The sequence below is a fragment of the Alexandromys fortis genome, unplaced genomic scaffold (assembly GCF_014885135.2).
Source record: "Alexandromys fortis isolate MF-2015 unplaced genomic scaffold, M_Fortis_MF-2015_v1.1 scaffold_179, whole genome shotgun sequence".
In the NCBI taxonomy this organism is placed as follows: Eukaryota; Metazoa; Chordata; class Mammalia; order Rodentia; family Cricetidae; genus Alexandromys; species Alexandromys fortis.
The window spans coordinates 3,452,911-3,475,870 of NW_026068062.1; the positions used below are offsets into that span (position 1 = coordinate 3,452,911).

The 22,960-nt window shown below is 43.4% G+C and overlaps 1 protein-coding gene, 1 long non-coding RNA gene and 1 pseudogene across 2 annotated transcripts in view; 1 reads left to right on the plus strand and 2 right to left on the minus strand.

The window, feature by feature from the left end:
- The window catches only part of CUNH18orf63 (chromosome unknown C18orf63 homolog), a 31,236-nt gene extending 16,526 nt beyond the window's left edge, over positions 1 to 14,710 (plus strand). Inside the window, exons 8-13 of the mRNA XM_050120270.1 lie at positions 592 to 688; positions 798 to 883; positions 2,340 to 2,523; positions 8,398 to 9,414; positions 10,338 to 10,417; positions 11,670 to 14,710. Of these exons, the coding sequence (XP_049976227.1) occupies positions 592 to 688; positions 798 to 883; positions 2,340 to 2,523; positions 8,398 to 9,414; positions 10,338 to 10,417; positions 11,670 to 11,694 (1,489 nt within the window). The 3' untranslated portion in view covers positions 11,695 to 14,710. The remainder of the gene's footprint in view (positions 1 to 591; positions 689 to 797; positions 884 to 2,339; positions 2,524 to 8,397; positions 9,415 to 10,337; positions 10,418 to 11,669) is intronic.
- Positions 1 to 22,960, minus strand: part of LOC126487493 (uncharacterized) — a 36,585-nt gene that overhangs the window by 1,704 nt on the left and 11,921 nt on the right. Inside the window, exon 2 of the long non-coding RNA XR_007588407.1 lies at positions 543 to 685. This is a non-coding gene — a long non-coding RNA (uncharacterized lncRNA). The remainder of the gene's footprint in view (positions 1 to 542; positions 686 to 22,960) is intronic.
- Positions 7,873 to 7,968, minus strand: LOC126487514 (uncharacterized; annotated as a pseudogene).

The following is a 22,960-nucleotide window of genomic DNA, read 5'->3' on the forward strand; positions in this document are numbered from 1 at the left end:
AGTAAAATTGCAGTTACCAGGGGTAGGATGGGGCTTTGGACTACAGCAGAGAGATGTTGACAATCACAGTTACCAGGGGTAGGATGGGGCTTTGGACTACAGCAGAGAGATGTTGATAATCACAGTTACCAGGGGTAGGATGGGGCTTTGGAATACAGCAGAGAGATGCTGGTCAATGATAAAGAATCTCAGATAGGAGGAATACACTAAAACAATCTGTGTATGACACACTCTAGTGAATATCAACAAATTGTTGTTCTTGAAATTACTACAAATAGATTTAAGTATTTGCACCACAAAACATGTACGTATGTGAAGTAATGTATGTATGAAGCTGATTAAGGCATTCCATAACCTATTTATAATTCAAAGCATACCAAATATATCTAAAATTTACATGTCAAGACCAAAGATTTAAGGTAATGGGGTTTACAACTCGGTGCTAACGATTAGTTTGTCATTTATATGTGAATAGTGATATTACTCGCTAAGTCTTTTGGAATACTTTCTAAAGCGCAGTTAACTTCTCAAACAACGCTTACCCTTATTTAAGCAGCAGCATAACGTTGTATCAAATCTCCTTGTTCACAGTATGAAAATGGGGCAGATAATAAACGTTCTTCATACTCCACCGCCTGACTGTCCCTTCCGTTCCTTCGACGATTTCCGGGGGCACTGGGACGACCTGGTAAGAAGCACAGGGGCGTTTCACTCAGTGCCGTTTGATCTCTTTGCTCCCCGTGTGACACAAGGACAGACTCCCCCAGCAATGTTTATATTGTGTGTTTAATTTATAGTACGGCTATAAACTCCCGGAAGACCGTGGAGACCTGAAAACATACTGCAGCATCTACTTCAGGATGACCAAAGGAAGGACCTTCACGTATCCTTTGCGCACTGGTGATAGCAGAGACTTCCTGTCTGCCTTGGAGCTGGGCTTGCTCATCCCCGTGCCGTCATTATTTCAGGGATTCACGTTTCCTGCACAGCTGCTTTTAATTTAGCTTAGAGGATGATATTAACAAGAGTTTTTGTGGATGCTTATTTTGGGTATTTTGTTTTTGAGACAGGTCTCATATACCCAGACTGACTGGGAACTCACTGTGTATCCATCCCAAGCTACTCTGGAATTCCTGATACTCCCGTCTGTACTTTTCAAGTGCTGTTATTACAGGCATAGGCCACCACATCAAGGTTTTGCTGAGGATAACAAAGTGGGTCCAGCACTCACTGCAAGACTCTATATTACATCACTCTTCCAGCTGAGCTACATCCCCAACCTCTCATCTCCTAATCTCTAACAGATCTTAATTGCTTCTAATATGAAACTACTTCAGTAACAGGAAGGAGATAAAGTCTTGTTATGTAACCCAAGCTATTCTTGAACGGGCCATCCTCCTGCCTCAGTTTTCTGAATGCTGGAATTACAACTCCAGGCTATAAAGACTATTATTTAAAGACTGTCGCAAAATTTAGAGAAGAAAAGAAAATTCAGAATAGCAAAAAGTATGTACATGTATTTGCTAGTAGAACATTAAGAAACCAATCATAGGATTCTCCTTAGCCAAGAGCTCCCCCCAGTGTTGCTCAGACAGTATTGAACGGGTTAAGTTAAAGGTCACTAAGACCTTCCTCTTTGGAAGATTTGTTTTATAGATTTGACTTGCACTTAACAGGCTGCATTGACATAGGAAAATAGCTTTCTTAATATTACTTTAAAATATACACAGAAACAGAACAGAAGACCCTGGGTGGAGCTCTTAACTCTTAATTAGCATGGCTTTTGTCATTCTGACAGTGAGGTTTAGGACTAGAAGAGCCAGTGTTCTGAGCTCTTTCCTAACCCAGGCAAAGCACGATCAACACCGCCAGCAATTCCCTTCCATTGGGTGCCAACACTATCCTACGTGTTTAGAAGATTTCTCATTAGGAAAAGTGACTGTTTTCCTTGAAGGACTGGTTTTGAAGTCTGAGTATAATTGGTAATGGGTTTCTTCTCCGTGACAAGTTTTTCATTGCTCTTGAAGATAGGAGCAGCCTAATGTCTACTAATTTTGTCCTTATACTCTGTGCAGGTGATAGATGGCATTGTGATCTGCTCTACTTACAATTCTATTTATAAAACAAAGACATGGTAATTCATCTTGATTGTCTCATAACACACACATGTAATTTTTAAATAAAAGTAACTTAAAATAGAAGGGAAGATGGAATGCTTTTTAGCTTTGAAAACAGAAGAATGTAACATAAAAATAGAATCTGTTTGTCTGCATCTTGTCAACATGGCTGTCTTGCAGACGGCCACCTTCGTGTTGCTCTTTAACCTTTCCCTTGCGCAGGTACCCTCTCAGCTGCATCAGGAGTCAGCCCATCCAGTTCTTCCCGAGGGTGGATTTGGAAGGTGTGCTGAAAAGCTTTCTTTCAGACTTAAAATCTAAACTGCCTCATATATGTGGATTTCCCATAAAGATGACCAGTAAGCCTTGCTACTACACACGGGAGCTAAGCAGACCACAAGCACAGGTAAGATGCACTCTTATCTCACCCAGGGTCTCTGAATTCCTTAGCAGATCACCAACTTTTCTTGGTACAGCATCTCACAGTGCTATTTATTGTTACTGCTGCCTGTTTGCCCTGCCGTTGCTATTGCATTTCACGACACACCATCATTATTCCTGATGTGTTCCATCCATGTCTGGACATACATAGACTGGGTTACTGGAGATTAGAGAGGAAATGCTGTGAGCCGTTCAGCTGGACAGACAGGGAAAGCCTGTTCAGGAGAAGTAGGTGCCTGCTGCCCACTGGGCAGGTGCAGCAGGAGAAAGGGCATCCCCGGTGCCTGCCTCGGCAAGACATTAACTTCAGGAGGAAACCAGCATGCCTGGCTCCCCGCAGAAAGACACATGATACAAGAAACGGCTGCCTGGGGTTTGTTATGCTCCAGACGTAGCAAAGCAGGGGAAGAAGATGCAACTTGAAATCAGATTCTGAGTCTTTATATTTTCTGGGGCTGGAAACTTTTCAGGGGAGGAGAGTCACCTCTGGCTTTATCCCCTGCATTTTAGAATCTATTTTTATTGTACCATATTATACACATGTAGAAAGTATATGCATACGTCTTGTTGAATAGTTGTTTGTGTAACCCAATACAGCATACTTCCACCGTCCTCATTATGTGTTCAGAGAGGCAACCACTGCCATAACTTCTGGGGCTTGCTCTTTGTCTTTACTAAGCATACATCGATAAAAACTAGGCTTTAGTGATGTCCAGCTTTGAACTTTATGCAAGAGAAACCATCGTATCTGTGTTTCCCAGTCTGTCCCTTGGCTTTAGAATGGTGTTGTGACACAGCCGTGATGTTCCCCTCAGCTGTAGTTCACTCACTTTCATTTCCATGTGGTGATATGATTACGTTATTGTTTATTTCTCCAGAATATTGTTGATTGACAGCTGAATTGTGTGAGGGCTATTTGTGCTGATGTGGCGTTGAACCTTCTAGTACACACCCTCTAGGTGCACGGACGTGAATCTCATGCATGCAGAATCAGCAGGTGTATTCCTAAGCGTAGGACATATTCCAGGCTCCTCCTAAAGTGTCTGTAGCCGTCTGTGAGCCTCCGGCTGTTGCTCCTTTCCCTTGTCCTTATGTGGCATTGCTGGTCTCCAGCGATTCTCGCAGATACGCTTGTTATCATCTGCTTTCAATGTGCGTGTTCTTGATTATATATATGTATATATATATTATATATGTTATATATATAATGATTATATATAACCACTTGTGTATAGTGGTTATTTGGATATCTATTTTGAAGGGCTTGTCTCTAGTTTTCATTTTCAGATATTATTATGACATGCTAGGTATGAGTTCTTCGTCAGCTGTGTAGGGCTCCTCGTCTCCCTTTTTCTGCATTGTGCTTTCCTGAGAAGGGAGTGTAAGTGGACAGATACCTATATGATACCTATATTTTGTCTTAAAGATAAGGATGAAGTTGTTTTTTTATTTTTGAGATAGAATCTCACTATGTAGCTCTGGCTCCCCTAGAACTCACTCTGTGGACCAGGCTGGCCTTAAACTCACAGAGATCCTCCTGTCTCTGCCTCCCGAGTCTTGGGATTAAAGGCATGCACTACCATATCTGGCTCACATAACAGTTTTTAAAGTTAGACTGCTTGCCAAATCCAATCTAAGGAATTGCTGCTGAACAGACACTCATACCGTATGTCCGTATTGACTGCTATGCATACTGCATATCTCCAGCCATATCTGCTCTGTGAGTAGTAAATCCAGACAATGTGCAAAGCTTGCATCATACAGGTACAGCAGCACTTCCCTGAAATCGTCTGCACACTGCTGTTGACAGCAAGAATTCATTCTGCCTTGTCTGTTGTTCTATTGCGAGGACCCACAGCACAGAGCTCAGGTGTCTTCACCAACATGAAGTCAATACACTTCTGACTTAAAATTGAAGCCTGGTCAGATTCTTAGCACAATAATCAAGAAAATAAATTAAAATTAACCATTGATTCCTGTCTGAGAGTTCGGGCTCTGAGAACTGGCCACTGTGTACTGGAGTAGACCTGTGATCTCCTGCACCTTGGTTTCCTCGGCTGGAAACAGAGTGAGGTGACAGCGGTGATGTGAGCGCTTGTCGGAGGCAGCCCTTAGAGCTGCATGGGGGAAGCTAGGAAGGAAGCTATGGCCAACCCTGTCAGGAGTGCTCTCCGTGGGAGACAACAGCCAAGCTGCATAACCTTCTGGAACTTTCTACACGCAGCTGACTTTTTAAAAAATTAATTTTCCAGGAGTGGTTAGCCAGACTAGGTTTGCTTTTAATTAAGGAAAATTTCAAAACTACTTAAGAGAAAATGAGTTTTAAGTAAGGGGTAAAATGGGTGTTTTGAAGCACACATCAGGCAAAATATTATTTCATCTTCTGTAAATCCTGTAGAATATATTTCTACCACATGCAGCATTGAAAAAGCATTTTCACATGGCCCGATGTCACTGTATACCAAACAGAATGAATATTTCCTAAGTATCACCAAACCCAGGTCATACACTTCTCACTTATCTCAAAGATTTGTTTTTAAGGCTTTTGGCAAGTTAAAATCTAAACAGGACCATCTCAGATCACTTGGCCATTCTATCTGCTAAGTGTGTTTTATTCTATAGCATTATTTATGACCGTTGCTTGCTAGATACAGGAACACTTGCCCTGGAGGGTATTCTGCACTCTGGATGTGAGTAGCTGCTTCCTTGTGTGATACGTCATTTAAAGCCAACATTTTTATTTCTCATAAGCTAGGGGCTCGGCTTTAGCAAAACAGACAAGTGTGGTGCCACACACAGAACCAGACTTCAATAAATAACCCACATCTGATTAGTCATTCTGCTTACTTTTCCATTTTCTTTTTAAACATTTTTAAATTTTCTCTCTACCTCCCCTGACATTTTATAACACTTGCCCATTACTGCTAGTTGAGGTAGAGTGTGCCTTTCTGGATTACATTATCTCCAGTTTCAGTAATCATGGGGTGTGTGTGTGTGTGTGTGTGTGTGTGTGTGTGAGTGCGTGTGCGTATGTGAGTTCGTTTGTATGTGTATTTGTGTGCATGCATGTATGTGTGAGCATTTATATGTGTGTACGTGTGTTTGTGTGTGTGTATGTGTATGTTTGTGTATGCATGCGTGTGCGCATGTGTGTGGCTAAGCCTAAGCATACTGACCTCTTTTTGCCTCAACTTTCCTGAATGTTAATGGTTAACAGGATGAAAGACAAAGCATGGATGCAACAGAAGAGCTTTCCCCGTCAATAACATCCAACCACGTAGCCTAGATAAGTGGTGGGCTTCTCAAATTCTTCTTAATGGTTACCTTAATACTGGAATCCTGTTAGATAACCGTAAAATGTTTAGTTTACATAATTCCATATCATTATCCAAAGTTGTACGTTATGTGTCAGTGTGAGAAGTTAAAAGTCTACTAAGCTGCGTTCCGACGACACCTGGAAGAGATGTGCGCCATGAAGCACATGTTCTTGACCTGTCTCACGGCTCCACAGAGCTTCAGCTGTTGACAGCTTAAGAATATTAAGTTCTGTGAATTATTTATGAGCTCACCTGCTGTTTACACAGGCCCTTTTTGCTTTTCTATACATTTTGAATATAAACCTGTTTCCTCCCTTTTGGCTATGTACAGTATTTTAGAATTAAAACAATGAGTGACAATGTATCGACAGGCTGGGGAGCAAGCGGTGCCCCGGGCACTGCTCTCGCTGATGTGCGCTTCAGACAGGTGTGGAAGCAGGTGCGAGTGTGGCTGTCGCAGGTGCAGACACTCACGTCCGCAGAGTTTTCTTTGTGCATCTCGAGTAATAGGTACATTTTTAAAAAATACAATTTGTGAAACCCAAGGATTAAAAAGCAAGTGTTCTTTGCTTGTCTATAATTAGTTTCAACTTAGTTCTCAGATATGTTTCTTTCAAGGCAGTGGGAAAACACTCGCTCTCCAGAGTGACCCCATCAGTTGTGACAAAGTGTCTCCTGGTATTTGATGGGATAAATTAAGAGTATTTGCAATGACAGCATCTGTGTGTGTATGTAGCATAAGGCAAGAGCTTTTAGTTTGTTGTTAGCTCCCTTGTAAAGAGGAGAGTCTGAAGAATGTCTGTATTACCCTTTTCATTCTCCAGAGCATAAGAATTGTGCCCCCAAAGTGTATGTATTGAAGTCCCCCTTTTTTAATTTTAAACCACATAATTTTTATGTGCCTTGTTATGCCCTAGATGACTGGATCAATCTCATCATTTTTTGTTCCTACCTATAATTCTAATCTCCCTGAACTCTCCACTGGTGTCTTCCCAGCCTCATTCAAAAACTGGAACTCGGTAGAAGAAAGGAAAATCAATTGTTCTGGCTTGCATATTGTTCCTATAATTTTTATGGTTTTTGTTTCAAGCTGAGACATGTTTCTAATCTGTAAGAGTAAGAAGATAAACCTGTGATCTACATTTCATGCTATTGTCAAAATTTACTATATTACTTTACTTTCTGTTGGTAAATACCATGACCAAAAGCAACACAGGATTGGGGAGGCATTTGGCCCACCAAATAATATTCAATCATGGAGGAAACTGCGAGCAGGAATTCAAGTAGAAGCAGAAATGGAGAAATGGTACTGACTGGCTTGCGCTCCGTGGCTTGCTGAGCCTACTTCCTTATAGAACTCAGGGATGCCTTTCTGAGAGTAGCACCGTCCACGGTGGGCTGGACCCTCCAATATCAACGATGAATCATGAAAATACCTCCACAGGCGTGCTCATATGCCAGTCTGACAGACGCCGTTCCTCAGTTGACACCCTGTTTTCCTGGTGACTCTAGTTTGTGACAGGTTGACAAAATCTAACTAGTTCTGCTTTTCTTATACAGCAGTGAAGCCCAGTGTATATTTATTTCAAAACAATAGAAACACTTCCATCAACAACTGAACAGATAAGGAAAACATCATATATACATACTGTGCAATAGTCAGTCACAAGAAAAGAGATCCTGATATGTGCTGCAACACACCTGAATCCTGTTAGGTGAAATAAGTACACATAGGAAATATTGTATGACCTCGTATGAAGTATCAGGAATGGGCAGATCATAGCAAAAGAAAATAGAGCGGGTGTTGCTAGCATCCTGGAGCAAGGGGAAGTGCGGATTATTATTTACAAAGGTCTAAGTTTTGGTTTTGTGTGGGAAGAAGAAACTGTAGGTGACAGTTCTGATTCCCCAGGGCAGTGGTAAGTGTGCTTAGAGTCCTCTGAATTGTGCGCCTATACTGAAGCAGTGGAAACGTCTCATTTCTTTTGTTTCTTTATTTAAATATGGGGCACTTCACAAATTTGCTTCATCCTTGCGCAGGGACCATACTAATCTCTGTCTCGTCCAGTTCTAGTCTGGGCTCACAAGTGAGCACGGGACAACTTGACTTCCTATGCAGACAGAGTTTTTAAAGATTAGGACACACTTGGATTTCTTTGCTGTATCTAACTAGTCGTTTTGAGGTCTCGCCGAGTTACTGCCAGGCACCAGAAACTGGTTGTGCAAACACAGGCAGGCTTAAGACATGCAACCCTGCCCTGAAGTCAAAACCCCTCTTAGAGGTCCCAGGCAAATGCATGCACCCCTCCATTAGATCTTACAGTTGATTTACATAGGGCTGTAATGTGGCCTGAGAAATCTACACATTACACCAGAAGGCTCGTTTGTATTTTCCTTTTCAATGGTACTATGCATTTTAGTGTTACTTTGTGTTCGTATTCTGATACTTTGTATTTTCTTTCTTGTTTCAATTATATTATTAATATTACATTTTTACATTTCCCTAATCTCCATCCTTCCAGGAAAACAAAGTCAAACCCCCCAATCTGACTACGAAAAGTCACTTCAGAGTGGCTCTGACTCAAGCCACTCTGCTGAAGCCCACAGGGGCTCTGCCTTTAATCCCACAGCCAGCAGCAGCCAGCCACAAGGTGGAGCCTTTGGTCAGCCCGCAGCTTGCAGGCTTGTCTGCAGCGGGCCGCTTCCAGCCAGGGTCTCTGCAGCACAGAAAGCCCGCCTGGCCTCTCACGGCGCCACCCCTACGTGTGGGGGAGTCAAAACCCAGCAGTGAAAATACTCAGACTCAAGGCGATAATCTTTGCTCACAAAGTAAGAGGGCCCCAGCGTTCATACCAGTTTTCAAAAGGAAATCTGAGCAAGTGAACAAAGACATCTCAACACTGAGCAGCGCGAAGAGAAAACAGAGCGCGATTGCACAACCTACCCTGCCGGCGCAGAAAACCAGCTTAACCCAGGGGGGCAAACCAAGTTCAGGTTCAGCTCCGAGAAAAAGACCTGATAGTAACATTCAAGTCCAGGCTAGGAATTTAAATCAGAAGAACGTCAGACCTCTGCTAGGGAAAAGCGCTGAGTTCTGTGAGCCTGAGGGGAAACGTCCCTCTTCTGAGGTGGAGCGGGCTGCGCACCTCACTGAAGGTGGGCCACTGTCTACCAACGCCATGACTCAAATGTCAGGTAGTTTAAGTGCGATAAAAAGTGCTGTTGACAGCCACACCAGTGGAAAACGCAATTTAACAAGCAGATTTATAACACAAATTTTGGGGAAAAGCCATGAGTCACTAAAACTCAAAAGCCAGCCACACATTTTTGAATCAGACTTAGAAACGGAAGACTCCCAACTCCAACTGCAGCAGTTAGCAGATCGAACTGAAGAAGCTGAAGCAGCCGATCAAGGCCTAACAGAGAGCAAAGCATCCCACAAGCACAGACGGAAACTAAGCCTTGAGTCTTCACAGTCTTCTACAAAGCATCGTTCTAATGCTGCTCATCAGAGGCAATCTGGTTCTTCTAGGAAACAGGTAAAGGTTTGTTTTTCTTTCAGCCTGGAAAAAATTCATGATACACTGGCTAGACTTTTAGAGCCTTGAATAAGAATGTAAGTAACTTGCACAAGTCGATGTAGAAATGTGGCAATTAAGAAAGTCAACCCTGCTCCAATCCTTAAAAAGGATGCTCAGCCTGGCGTGTTGGCACCACTCTTAATCCCAGTACTTGGGAGGCAGAGTCAGGAGGGTCTCTGTGCATTTGAGGCCAATCTGATCTACAGAGCGAGTTCTGGGACAGCCAGGACTACACAGAGAAACTCTGTCTCGAAAAACAAAAAACAAGCAACAGCAAATAGGACATCTAAGGACATTCACGGTTCACAGAACATTGTAGAAAGGGAACAGAAAGAGTGTAAGAGCTGGTGGATGGGGTGGGGTGGGATGGGGGATGCTATGAAACAGTGTCTCTGGACAAGACACAGCCCATGCAGCCATGAACACTGTAGCTATGGTTCCCTGCAAGAAGAAAGACCTGAGGAAGACTGGGGCCCCCACCCCCAACATTTCATGGGTTGGGGAAAGGGGGTCATGAGTTCCCACTCACTCTGAGAGAATATGAGCTATTTAGGCTTGCTTAGATGGTGTAATCACTGGCATGTTGACCATGCTTCAACAAATGACTTCCCACCATGCTCACACAAGTCACCAAACATTAAACTCAGTTGGTCAGAAATTTCAAGGCATCAGAGTAGGAGCAAGACTTGTTTTAAAGGGTTTTGGTGGAAGAGGGAGGAGGGTTGGAGGACGGTCTGGGAATGACAATGGCTAGAATTCACTATATATATATGTATGAAATTGTCAAAGAATTTTAAAAGAGAGACTAACTCTCTTAAGAATCAAAACTGTTAGTAATCTGGCTAATTTGTAACAAGATGCCATTCTTCAATTTGATACAGGTACCTAAGACAACAAAACCTAAGAAGTTCTTTGGCATTCCTGAGACAGAGTACAGTGTGGAACAGAGACTGCCCACCAGGTAACTGCAGGGCGTGCCCTTGTTTATGTTACTTAAATAGAGAGAGCTGCACTTAGATTAGCAAGGGAATAGGAACAGCACCTCTGTGGCTAAGCGACTGTTTTCCCTGTGTGGACCCAAAGAAGAATGGCTTTGATGAAGGACCCCTCGGGCTCCCTTCTCTTTAGCTCTGGGTCCCACAGACTAGGAAGCCAGTGCTTGCCTTGTGGTCACAGCAGCTGACTGAATGTGTAAGACTATGGCCCCACTAAAATACCCTTCTTCTTGAGCATGACCGAAATAGCAGACCTTAGGTGACATCCCAGAGCTAACCATTACATTGAAATTGACTCACGAAGTAGGACAATGCCAGCTATGCTCAAACTTGAGATTTAACTTTCATTCTGGTCCCTGGCACCAAATTCACAAAACTGTACATCTGGCAATGACATTTTATCCCTTGTTGCCATCTGCTCTGTCCTGAGAACAAACATGACTGAAGTACCCACAGACACTCTTCACATAAAACCATTGGCATGTGTTCAGACCCTTTAAGAGCCAGCTGGAAAGATGCTTTTCTGTACCAAATGCCAGTTCTTTCTAGAGCTAATAGAATTTTCAACCTGATTTGAATTAACTAAAAGGTGCCTAAGTCTATTCTTATATAAATTATGATGTGGTATCTTATGTAGTTTTAAACATCTTCATTTTAATACTCTCATGTGCCTGAGGAAAATATTGTATGTGCCTTGGACATGGCTTTTTGCATTTTTAGAGGTAAGAGAATCTACTCTAGGTCCCATGGTCCTAGAAATATGGTCACTTTCTCATTTTGAATTGCTTAATGCCTAACGTGCTAACATGAAATCACTCTATTAGGAAGAATATCATGATGAGAAAATTGTAGTTTATGTAGTGATCAATGGACAATACTATCCCCCCACTATAAAATTAATACATAGTTATATAAAAAAATTTTTAGTAACATGGAGTAATTCAGTAAACAAGGTTTAAAAAATTGGTCACTGGAGAGATGACTTAGCAATTATGAGCACTGATTCCTCTTCCAGAAGACCCAGGTTCAGTTCCCAGGACCAACATGGTGGTTTACAACAATATATATCTCCAGTTCCAGGATATATAATGTCATCTTCTGGACTCTGTGTATAACAGGCTTGTACATGGAACACAGCCTTATATGCAGGCAAAACACCCATACACATACAGTAATAGATTTCTGAAAAGTGAAAACCACCTACAATTGCTCTTTCAGGGATGATCTCCCAGTACCCAAATGAAGTCTTACAGACTGGGCCTGTGGGTGAGACGCAGGCTGTGTGTGCTGCCCTGGGACTTGCTGCTTCGCTCGGCTCTTTTCTTCTCAGTATTTGCACAGTGTTTTATTGGATGTGGATATGCCATGCTTAACTAGCTCCTGACTGATTAATACTTAAGTTGTTTGCAAACTTTCAGTATTATAAGGCATGTAAATTGTTCTGTACAGAATGCTGCAAGTTACTGAAGTTTCTTATATGTACATTATTATTTTAAAGAAGGAGTTTCACTCTGTAGCCCCAGCTAGCCTGGAATTGCTATAAAGATCAGGCTGACCTCAAACTCACAGAGATCTCCCTGCATCTGCCTCCCATGTACCACCTTATCCAATGTAGTGTTGGGTCTGGGGGTTGCACAAGGGTGGAAGGAAAAGCACCAAGTCTATTAAACCAGGAGCAAACTTTATTCCTGGAAAAGAAAAAGGGGAAATCTTTGCAGGGCACAAAAGCGTATCAGCAATAGCAATGACCACAGCCAGACTGGGATTCTGAGACTGGCCATGGGCAGTTTCCAAACTCCACTTTTTATAGCAAGAAGCAAGCATTAGGCATGAACAAAAGAATTTTTACAATCCTGAGGTAAAACTCGGATACAAAGTGCTTTTTTCTTTTACAGTTTCCATTAACAGGGTTTTTCAGTCAAACTAGTGTTTGTATTTAGCCCATTGTTTCTATCTGGCACTTTCCGATGGTGTTTACCAAAGCTCTGCAGTCTCCGGATACTGCCAGGTTTGCTTAGCCAGAAGGGTGTGGGACAATGCACAGCCAAGAAGTCAGGTACATCCCATCATTTAAAAGTTAACTCAGCTCACATCAGTGGCTGGTCATGAGTGGCTGGGGTGGGGGTTATCTCAAAGCTTACCCTCAGTTTGCAGAGGTATGGCCTTGCCCTGAAGGCTGAGTCTGGTCTTTAGCAAACTCATGTAGGCTGTGGCTCAGGCTCAGGGTTATGTAGGTGATGGAGCAAGTGTCCAGAATCCCCTGCTTGTCCTCCATGAACAGCCCTCTAACACTAAAAGGAACAGGAGTGAGAAGTAAAAATAGTGCTTCTCACAAATGAGAATTCCTCTCTTTCAAAACTGTAAGACTTTAAGTGGATTTGATAACATACCAAAGATACTTTTAAAGTCAAAATTCTTCACTGCATGTCCTACTACAATAATCCTTTGTCATATAAAAGACCCAGCAGGGAATCAAGTGTAAGTTGACCCATGATTGTTTACATATGGTTTGCTGTTGCTACCAATTCATCAAAACACTGGTGTTAGACAAAGCAAGTCCTAACCTCCTTCCCATGTGACTGTGGCTCCTGCTCCCAGAGTTATGCCTAGTTTAGTTTGCTCTGTGCCTTACTATGAGTGCTTCTATTTCACAACTATCTCTAGCTCCTAGTTTATCATCTTCATAGGAAGAAAGTACATTTAATTCAAAGCCCATTTTAAATGCTTCTTTCTCATGAAGCCCATGTTGTGGAAAGTCAGCTGACCACAGTAAAGACCAGGACATTGTTTTGCTTGTGTATAAATGTATTTTGTTTTGAGAGTGGATGTACTGAAATATACATGTGTGGTCAGCACAGTCATCCACACGTGGTCATTCTTGGACAAGGCTTCCCGGGTGCTTCCTGGAGCTGCTCCGTCATCACACCTTAGGCTAGGAAGACATCGTATTGCTCAACTCAGCAAACTAGTTAGATAATGAGTCTACGCTGAAGCAACGTACAGGGCTTTCCAGTTCTTCACGGAATCTTTATAAACCTCTTCCTCCACTCTACTAATCTGGACTACTTAGAACTGACAGCGTAATATTCCTTTCTGCTCTCTTCTTAGACGGGCATCACGTAGCCCAGGTTGGCCTTGAACTCACTGTGTAGGTGGATAGGCTTTCAACTGCTGCTCTTCCCACCTCTGCTTCCAGGCTGCTAGATTATAGCTTGCTCAGCTTACGCCATGCTGGAGACTGAATCCAGGGTTTGTGCGCGTGAGGCAAGCTCTCTACCAACTGAGCCACAGCCCAAACACTAGTGCTTCATATGTACAGGGTTTGCTGTGCTAACATGACTCTCTATGAGTCTATTTTCATTATGGTACATTTCTGTCTTACAATTGTTCTAATGAAACACACACACACACCAAAAATCTGTGTATAATCTTTCTCAGATTACCAGAGAAAGCAATGAAGATCTTGGTTGATATTAAAGATCTCAGTTCTGGGGGCTGGAGATGACTCAGCAGTTAAGAGCAGTTGCTCCTCTTGTCAAGGATTCAAGTTTATCCCCCAGCACCATAGAGCTGCTCACAACCACCTGTACTCAGGTTCAAGGGGTTCTGACGTCTTCTTCAACCTCCCAGGCACCAGTCACACACATGATACACATACATACAGGCAAAACACTCAAAACATAAAATAAATGTTTTTAAAAGACTTCAGTTTCTGAGAGCCAAAATAATTGCAGTCAATTGGGAAAAACAGATTTTACTTTGTATAGGGTCTTGATGCTTTGTTTGTAGTTTGGACCCCTTCCAAAAATCCTTACTTTTTAAAATTCTGCATTACAGGGCCATTCCAGGGCTAAACAATAAGCGGTTTTATGCTTGCCTATATCCAGAGATTTAGAAATCAACCACCACACCAAAACAAACTTGTGGAAATAGGCGAAACTCAATGCCAAGAATCACATTTATAGTTATGTAAAAATGTTTCTCATGTATATTAGCTTCTTGCTATATTTGTATTTGGTTTTACGTTTTTATTATATATTACAATTATTTTTACTTTATTTGTGTCTATTACTTTATTGTGTCTGTTGCAAATAAGATAAAATTTTGAGCATCTTGTTGAATGGCTCTTATTTGTCTGGTTTACTGACCAATTTTCACTCTCTGTTTCCAAACTGCTATGATCTGCTTTTATTCTGGACATGCTAATATATGACTATTTGCTGATAATTATAAATAATCAATAAAAAGATTTAAAGATGCATGACCCTTATGTGCTTATGTTTAGAATGTTCATGCTGTATATTATTTTAGATGACAAACAGAGCATTTCAAATGTATGTACTTTTCAGATGTCAGGGTGACCTTACAGAGATGGGCCGGCTTAGGGGCCCTGCAAATTCCTTCCCACTGTAGTTCATTTCCTAAGCCAGCTTAGGTCCTTAGTACATCACAGAGTTTTACTCTCAAAAGATCTTCATTTCATCTTAAAAAGTTACTCATTAGCTGGGAGGTGGTGGTGTATGCCTTTAACCTCAGCTCTTGGAAGGCAGAAGCAGGTGGATCTCTGAGTTTGAGGCCAGCCTGGTCTGCAGAGTTCCAGGACAGCCAGGACTACACAGTGAAACCCTGTCTGGGAAAAGAAAAGGGATATTCATTAAAGTATTTGCCATGTGTCAAGCACTTGTGAGGTTTATCAGAGGGTGGTGACGTTGGTTTACAGCAGAGGAAGAAAGGTGAGGTTCTTAGACACAAAACCAGCCTGTGGCTCAAGGAGCACCAAGGAGCCTAGAGTGGCTGGAGTAGAGAAGCCAGAGGGAGGATGGAGTTGACCACACCGGGTCCCATGGGCCCCTGGAGAGCGTTTGCTTTATTCCACGGGGTGACCCAATCTCACGGGGTTTGGCAGGACACTGTAGCTGCTGTGGCATGGATAGATTGGGGCTCAGGGAATAGGAGAGAAGGTGAGAGACCAGCTCAGAATCCTGGCAGTTGATAAATGTCAGGATAAATGTGCAAGTAAGGAAACCATAAAATGGTCCTGGTGTCTTGTGAAGGGTAGAGCCTACCAACTGGAGGGTAGGGTTTCCATGCTATCTACAGTTGTGTCTATGGCTTGATTGCTTAGAAGGATGAGATCCTAGCTTACAATGCTGGGCTGAGACTTACCAGAGAAACTGTTATTTTTTACAGTTACCAACAGAAACTGTATACTCAGTCTCCTTCACCAGGGAGTCCAAAGTTTCTCAGAGTGACACATTTTCCTGGCCCCTCTGGTCTCCAGACCCATACAGTTGGCCAGTGGTGAGGGCAGAAGCATTGAGTGCAGCAGAGCCCTCTGTGTGTCCTGGGGACCAATGGCATGCCCTCTCAGACAATTTCATGAAAGCTCAGCATAACTGTGCAGGTGGGAATAAATGATTATGACATATATTTTCATAATATGTATTTATTATAATAAATAAGCATAATAAATAAATGAATATTATTATAATATATAAGTATAATAAATATACTTATTTATTATAATATAAGTATAATAAATACATATAAGTATATTATATATAAGGACCTTTATATGTTATAAAGTAGAGAAATCCCTGTCACCTGCAAAGCAATAATTCTGCCTGCCTCTTTCCTTCTAAGAGCTGGCTTTTGTACTTTGTAAACCAAAATAACCTACACTTAATATGGGGTTGTAGAAATGAAAGAAAGGAAAGTGTTTTAGTCGTATTTTTCTCTGACCAGATTTACCACATTTCAATATTTTGCTGCCTCCCACAGCTTTGCAGCCCCTAAGGAAATAAGGAGACAAAACGGAGAAGAAGCAACAGAAAGTAGAGTACCCGATACCCCAGGATGCGAGCACCCAATCCGGTCACACGATGATTACATTTAGCTCTTGTTAACCTGATTTCAAGTGCAGCTCAGTTCTGAGGGATGATGAGAAACAGAATGTTTGTTCCACATCATCAGAAAATATTTTCATCAGAACGTACGGCTTGGCTTTCCCTGCCTGATAGAACACCAGCATGGCACAGGAAGGGTCTCCTTTCAGAGACCACTGAATAGTCCGCCTGCTGGATCTGCTCAGTGAGGTGTATGAAGCCAAGGAGAACACTAACCAGCATGCCTTGCTGCTCTTCTCTCTACACAGGCACACAGGCATGCTCACCATCTCTACCTGTCCTGCCTGGGCAGGCAGTATGGCCACCTGATGCTGGGACCCACGATGTTCTTGACGGGCAGCCTCATCTTTGGAGGCCTCAAAGTGTAGAGAAACTGCTTACGTCCAGAATGGGACCTTGAGATATTCAAAGATGGTTCTCTAGCAAGGCCATGTAATTCCCAAGGGATGAGAATCAGGGAATAAGAAAGGGGGATTTACAAATCAAACTGTTTTACTGGGTTTAATTAATCAGTAACTTTGCTGGGTGTGTGGAGATGGTCCGGGGGACTTCTCAACATCTCTGTAAGCTGCCTGGTGTGTCCTATGTGCCAGTGTTAGAGGAGAAAGTGGCCTTCCTCCACAGAAATCCAGCTCCCATAATTCACAAGGGGGGAACTGAGGTGTGGGCTCACATGGAAACTATGAAGATTAGTAATATTTCTCCAGAGCTTCACTTTGCTCCCTCAGGGCCTCCCAATAGCCCCTCTCTGGGGACCATGGGAAGAGCAAGGTATGGATACCTAAGGTTTCCACTGGTCCAGCGGGTGTATGGCGGCATCCTTCACAGGGACAGCAACTGGCATCTCCCCTCGGTGAATGCAGTGGGAATGTCAGATCCTGACGCATTTGTTACTGCGCAGCCCAAATCCAAGCTACCTACCACTCACGGGAGAAGTATGGGCTCGCAGAACACCTTGCTCAGAACCTTGGCCTCCAGTATATCCATCCCACTCCGCTGTGCCCTCAGGAGGCTCCCGTGCAAGGAGCCGGTAACCCCTGCCCTGCGTAGCCAACAGTAGATGCAGCCATACACTTTGAAAGAAAAGTATTCCCAGAGCTGGTAAGGCGGTGCTGCATGCACTTAGAAATGCTCACTGAGCAAGCCCTATGACCCGCGTTCGATCGCTGGAACCCACTGTGGAAGAAGACAACCAACTTCTGCAAGCCGTTCTCTGCTTTCCACTGGGGCGCTGTGGGATGTCTGCAAGCTCACAGATGGAAAAACACAGAGAGAAAGAGATGCACATATCACACACACACACACACATATATATGTATATGTATATATATACACACATATATACACATATCACACATATATACACATGTGTGTATATGATAATAATTATTAATTAAAAAGATCCTTCACGGAAATCTGCTCAATATTCTCCAAGAACTTCAGTGTACACCCAGCATCCCTTTCCCAGGTCTGCCTTGTTCTAAACACTGCTTCAGGGGAAACACTGATGCTCTTATATCCCACCCTGCACTGGGCCCAGTTGCTTCCTTCCTTAACCCCACCCCCACCTGACTGTACCTTCCTTTTGTCTTCCTTATTTTCACTTCCCACTTGTCAATAGTCTCTCCATTTCCTTTTTGAGTCATCTTTTCTAGAGGAGAGAAGCTATGTAGTATTTGTCCTCCCAAACCCAGAGATCTTTTTCTAGAGTCACCCAGGAGGTTCTATGCATCATCTCCGTAGGAATAAGTAATAAAATCACAACAGTGCAGTTCAAATCAATCCATCTTTAGGGAAGAAAAGTGTTCTAGAACTTAAAGAAGCACAGTTTGAGAAACGCAGCTCTGGCTGCAGCAACTATAACCTGCTGCTACTGAGCAAAAGCTGGGGTACTGAGCAAACTCCTTCCCCACGAGTCTGGTACATCTAAAGAAAGATGTACATACATGTCTCAAGTTCAAACCTAAACTCCTACCCTCTCAAAGCTAAATATTACCACAAATGAAAGTCTTTCCTTGCTGAAGACTTAGATATAAAAATCTTGGCATCTGATATTACCCTGGGTCACAGTTCTTTGCTATTGTTTGATAAAAAGGGGAGGGGGAATCACATGTTGATCTGGGAACACAAGCTAGATGATGTGTAATCCACTTTGTTCTCTTTAAGTAGTTAAAATAAGTACTTAACGAGTAGTTAAAAACATGGCCATAGGAGGCGACTTGAGCCCCCGGGTCCTCTACCGTCTGCCCTTCCCTAATTATGCCGATGTCTGGAAAGGGTGCCTGCAAGTCAGAGCTCAGCCGTCAGAATGCCAAGTCCGGGTTTCACCACATCTGTTTCCCAACACTGTTTAATCATGTTGTGTAACAGGCGGCTTCAGCCATGCTGGGAGCAGGACAAAGCAGCGGCTTTGTGGAGGAATCCTAAAGTCTGTCTGGACTCGACATGACAGGGTGACTGTGATTATCTGCCAGCCAAACTTCAGCACGGACGGGGAAGGAGCCTTGGGGGCCGCCCCTTTGGAAGGAACGAGGCGGTTAATAGCTGCCAGGGAGGGACAGTCACTCTCATTCAGACAAGTGGCTACCGGAAGGTTGCTCATGACCCAGTAAATGGTCAAACACCAGTGAGCGTATGGACAGCAATAATTGTACTCCGTGAGTTGTTAGTAGCAGTAAAATAGACATGAAGTTATGAAGAAGACGGCTGAGACAGCAGTAGGGGGAGCTGAAGGAGGTAAAGGTATAATAATCAATAACATATAATAATATAATCAATACACGTTGAATAAATATATGAAACTTTGAAAGATAAAAGTATACATTTTAACTTTTTAAAAAAAAAAAATCCTGAAGTCTGTAGCTTAAATTCCTGTAAATACTTAAAATCCCAAATTTTAAGCAATTTGGTAATATTTTAAAAGAAGAAACAGAGTAATTTCTGCCACCCAGAACATCGTAGTTTGAAAGAGGAGGTGGGATGAATTAGAGCAGCTGTTGAGCAAGGGTAGCTGTCCTTTGGTCGTTTGCAGCAGTTTTAACCTAAGCCAGCTTGGAAGCCCTCTCATTCTCTTTAGAAGTGTGTTTCTTCTTTGGGTACTAAAACCATGTCTCTACCATTTTGCTGGAGGAGCCTGCTTGTCGGTTCCCGGCTGCTCAGCTCCGAAATAACCACTCAGAAACTAGCTAATTAAATCTCTGCATGGCCCATTAGCTCTAGCTTCTTAATGGCTAACTCTTGCATCTTAATTTAACCCATTTCTAGTAATCTGTGTATTGCCACAAGGCTGTGGCTTACCAGCATCTGAGTCTGTGTCTGGCGGGGCTACACAGCTTCTGTCTGACTCCGCCTCCTTCCTCCCAGCTTAGTTTAGTTTAGTTTTCCCTGCCTAGCTCTGTTCCCCGATAGCTCTGCTATAAGCCCAGTTCCTTTATTAACCAATGATATTCACAGCATACATACATAGGGGAATCCCACATCACCACTTAGCTGGGAATTCCTAGCCACTTGTGTTCCATGTCTGAAATATGGCATTTACATCTCTCGTCAACATCTTGGAAAGTTCTGTGGTAGTGATTACTCTTGTGTTCTGTTTCTTCACCCAGCTGCGTCTTTGAATCCCACAAACCATTTAACCACAGCCTGATGAGAAGAAATGTCATTCCACTCTTAATATCTCTAATGGAAATAGATGCATGATGCAGCCAAGACAGGGCAATGACAATTCACGTGCTCTCCACATTTTTATTTCATGTGAACTGTTGGCACAGCCCTGGTGTAGCCAGCCACCAGGCCCCGGTGCAGCCAAAATCCCATGAGTCTTTCATACAAGTTTTCTAAAATCAGGTCACGTATAAGTGTCACTGCTTACCAGGAATGTGATTCAGAGTTCTTACTTTTCAACAGCATTGTGCTTTGGAAGTGCTGGCCTTCTACTACAGACTCCCTCATCTTCTCAAGGTGGACTTAAAAGACTTTGAAGCCGGTGGATAGTTTTATCTAAAATGATTACATGGAAAGAAATCCGCAGAGGAACATATTTGAAGGAACCAGTGGGAGGGGAGTAGAGAATGGATGGGACCAGCAAGGCATCTGTTGAAGCAATGAAGACTCTCAGAGTAACACGCGAGCTGTGCTGAAATCCAGAGACCCCAGGTAAGGGAAACAGAAGGTAGCGTCTTCTGTCCAGTGCCTCTAATAGTTTCAGAGCTTCAAAGTTGCAGTTACAGCTTCTATAGCTAAGAGTTAGCAAAGAGAGGGCTGTTCTACAGGACCCGTGTGCGGCATGATGAAGAACAAGGGGGCACTTGCCACCAGCATGGAGATGACAGAGCTGCCTTCTGGAGTGCGCCTCTCTCTAGATCATTCGGGAAGACGTCTCAGTGAGCTGGAGATGTGAGAGAACTGAGAAACAGACATTTGCAAGCTGAAGATGTATAGTGCCCCAGGTATTTTGGTGGGAATAGGGAACCCAGCTTGGCTAGAATGGAGAGACGAGACAGACGGCTGGAGCTAAGATAACAGGCTGTGCCAAGACACGGACTAGAATGGATGGAGAGAGTGTGCACAGCTTGGGTCTCTGTTCCCAAGCTAATGCCGCCGTTTCACACATCTGCCCAGCCCTTTCCTCCAGATGAAAGGAAAACAGACATCCTCATGATTAAAATAAGAGAGGGGAAGGAAAGAAAAGAACAGCAGATGTCTCCCAGAATGGGACCCAGCAGCAGGTCACCAGATACCTCCAGTCTCCATCCTGACTCATTCAACAAGTGTCAGCAAGTACCACTGTGCCCAGAGTACACTGAAGGTTTGCTTATTATAGATCATAATAATTCAGGTAAGAATGAGCCCAAAATATATGGAATCCACAGAGCCCTAAACAGAGACCTTCTTGAAACCTGCGGCTAGAAGCTCTATTAGTTGCCTAAAGCCATGGGCAGGTGAAGCCCTTTCCAGCTGTGTCCAGCTGTATCAGGATGTCTACTGTCGTCATCTTTCAGGTGATCCAACCCTAGAAACAGTGGCACTGTTGGTGTTCAGGAAGACGTTGAAGGTACTTCTGCTCACTACTAAAATCTGCCCCCCAGAACCTCTGTGTTCCCCTTCATCTGCCGTGATGACCGTCTGGCTGTGGAGCATCACCCTGTGTGAGACCCAGTTTCCCTTGACCAAAGGAGTAAATGCGAGTTTTTGCCTTTAGAGCTCCTTAGACAGGGGACTGGCTATTTGCACCTTGTGAAAAACGCCATGGGAAAGCAGTTTCCTGGAGAGCGTTAATGCAGAGTGGAACTCTCACTTTAGTCGACCAGACACAAGGAGATGCTGCTTCCAGGTTCTGCTCGGGACAAGGTTTGGGCACCTGAAAGTGCAGTAATAGCAAAACATCCAAGTCTTTCTTTCACAGTGTGGGGACTCAGGGGCCAGGACTTCCATTTATTTGGGAAAAGAAAGATTAAAATGGTAGTATCTTTCACTTCAGGAACCCAGGCCAGCGGCAGATCAGCGAAATGCTAGCTTGTTGCTGTGTAGACAGACAGACAGACAGACACACACACACATACACACACACACACACACACACACACACACACACACACCAGGATAAGGAATCGGAGACTTTTGCACCTGGCTGATCCTGGCTGAGATTCTGATGCATGGCATTAACAGCACATAACTGAGCAGTTTTGTCCTACCCAAAGTCCCCTGGGACTTGCACTCTGGTTCCAGAATGGTCTGGCATACTCGCTGGCTCTCCAGGACCTCTCTTCAGGGCTAGGAGTTTATGACCACACTCCTTGCCCTGTCTTGATTGTCCTTTTACAATGTACCCGCCATCTTTGCTCACAGTTCTGCTTCAGGGCAGCAGACATGAACCTCATGTGTCACACAGACATCCAGTGGGGAAGGATTTACTGTACCCTGTTCCCGCAGACACTGAGGACCTCCTAGGGGTCTTCAGCCATCTGACTTCAGGGAAACAGCAGAGTGTCTCTTCCTCACCAACGGGAAGCAAGGAGTGTGACCCCAGACTCTGAAAAGGTCATGCTGTCTTCCCTCGGTCATCCTTGGTAGATGGGGGCCCACCAGCTGCACTAAGGGGCTTCTCAGAGAGTATGCAGGCATGGAGGTGACCTAAAGCTGTGGTTTCCAGGGTTGGGGTGCAGTTCTTAGCACCTCAATTCTTGTCCTCAAGGCAATGAATATTAGCAACTTCTCATGAATCCTTAAGCTTACCCACATGTACTTTTGAGTAAATGTAACTCTATTGATCAAATCTGTTATACGAGAGAGACCTGCCCATACAGTACACTGCCCTTCACTCTGCATATTTTATGGGGCCTCTTCCTATGGCTCCACCGCTGTGCTGACTGATTTATGTCAACTGGACACCAGCTGGAGTCATCCGAGTCGGGAGAGCCTTATGACACCCAACAGGAACAATATAACTTGCAGGTCATGGGTTCTGCTTGCAGTTAAGACAGTTAGGAATAAGTTCCTGTTTGTCCTTTGTCAAGTCCTTGCAAGTTAAGGTTTCTATTTCTAATTAAGAATAAATTCCTGTTTCTTAGATCTGAGGTTAACGGCTTGCGACCCCATTTAAAT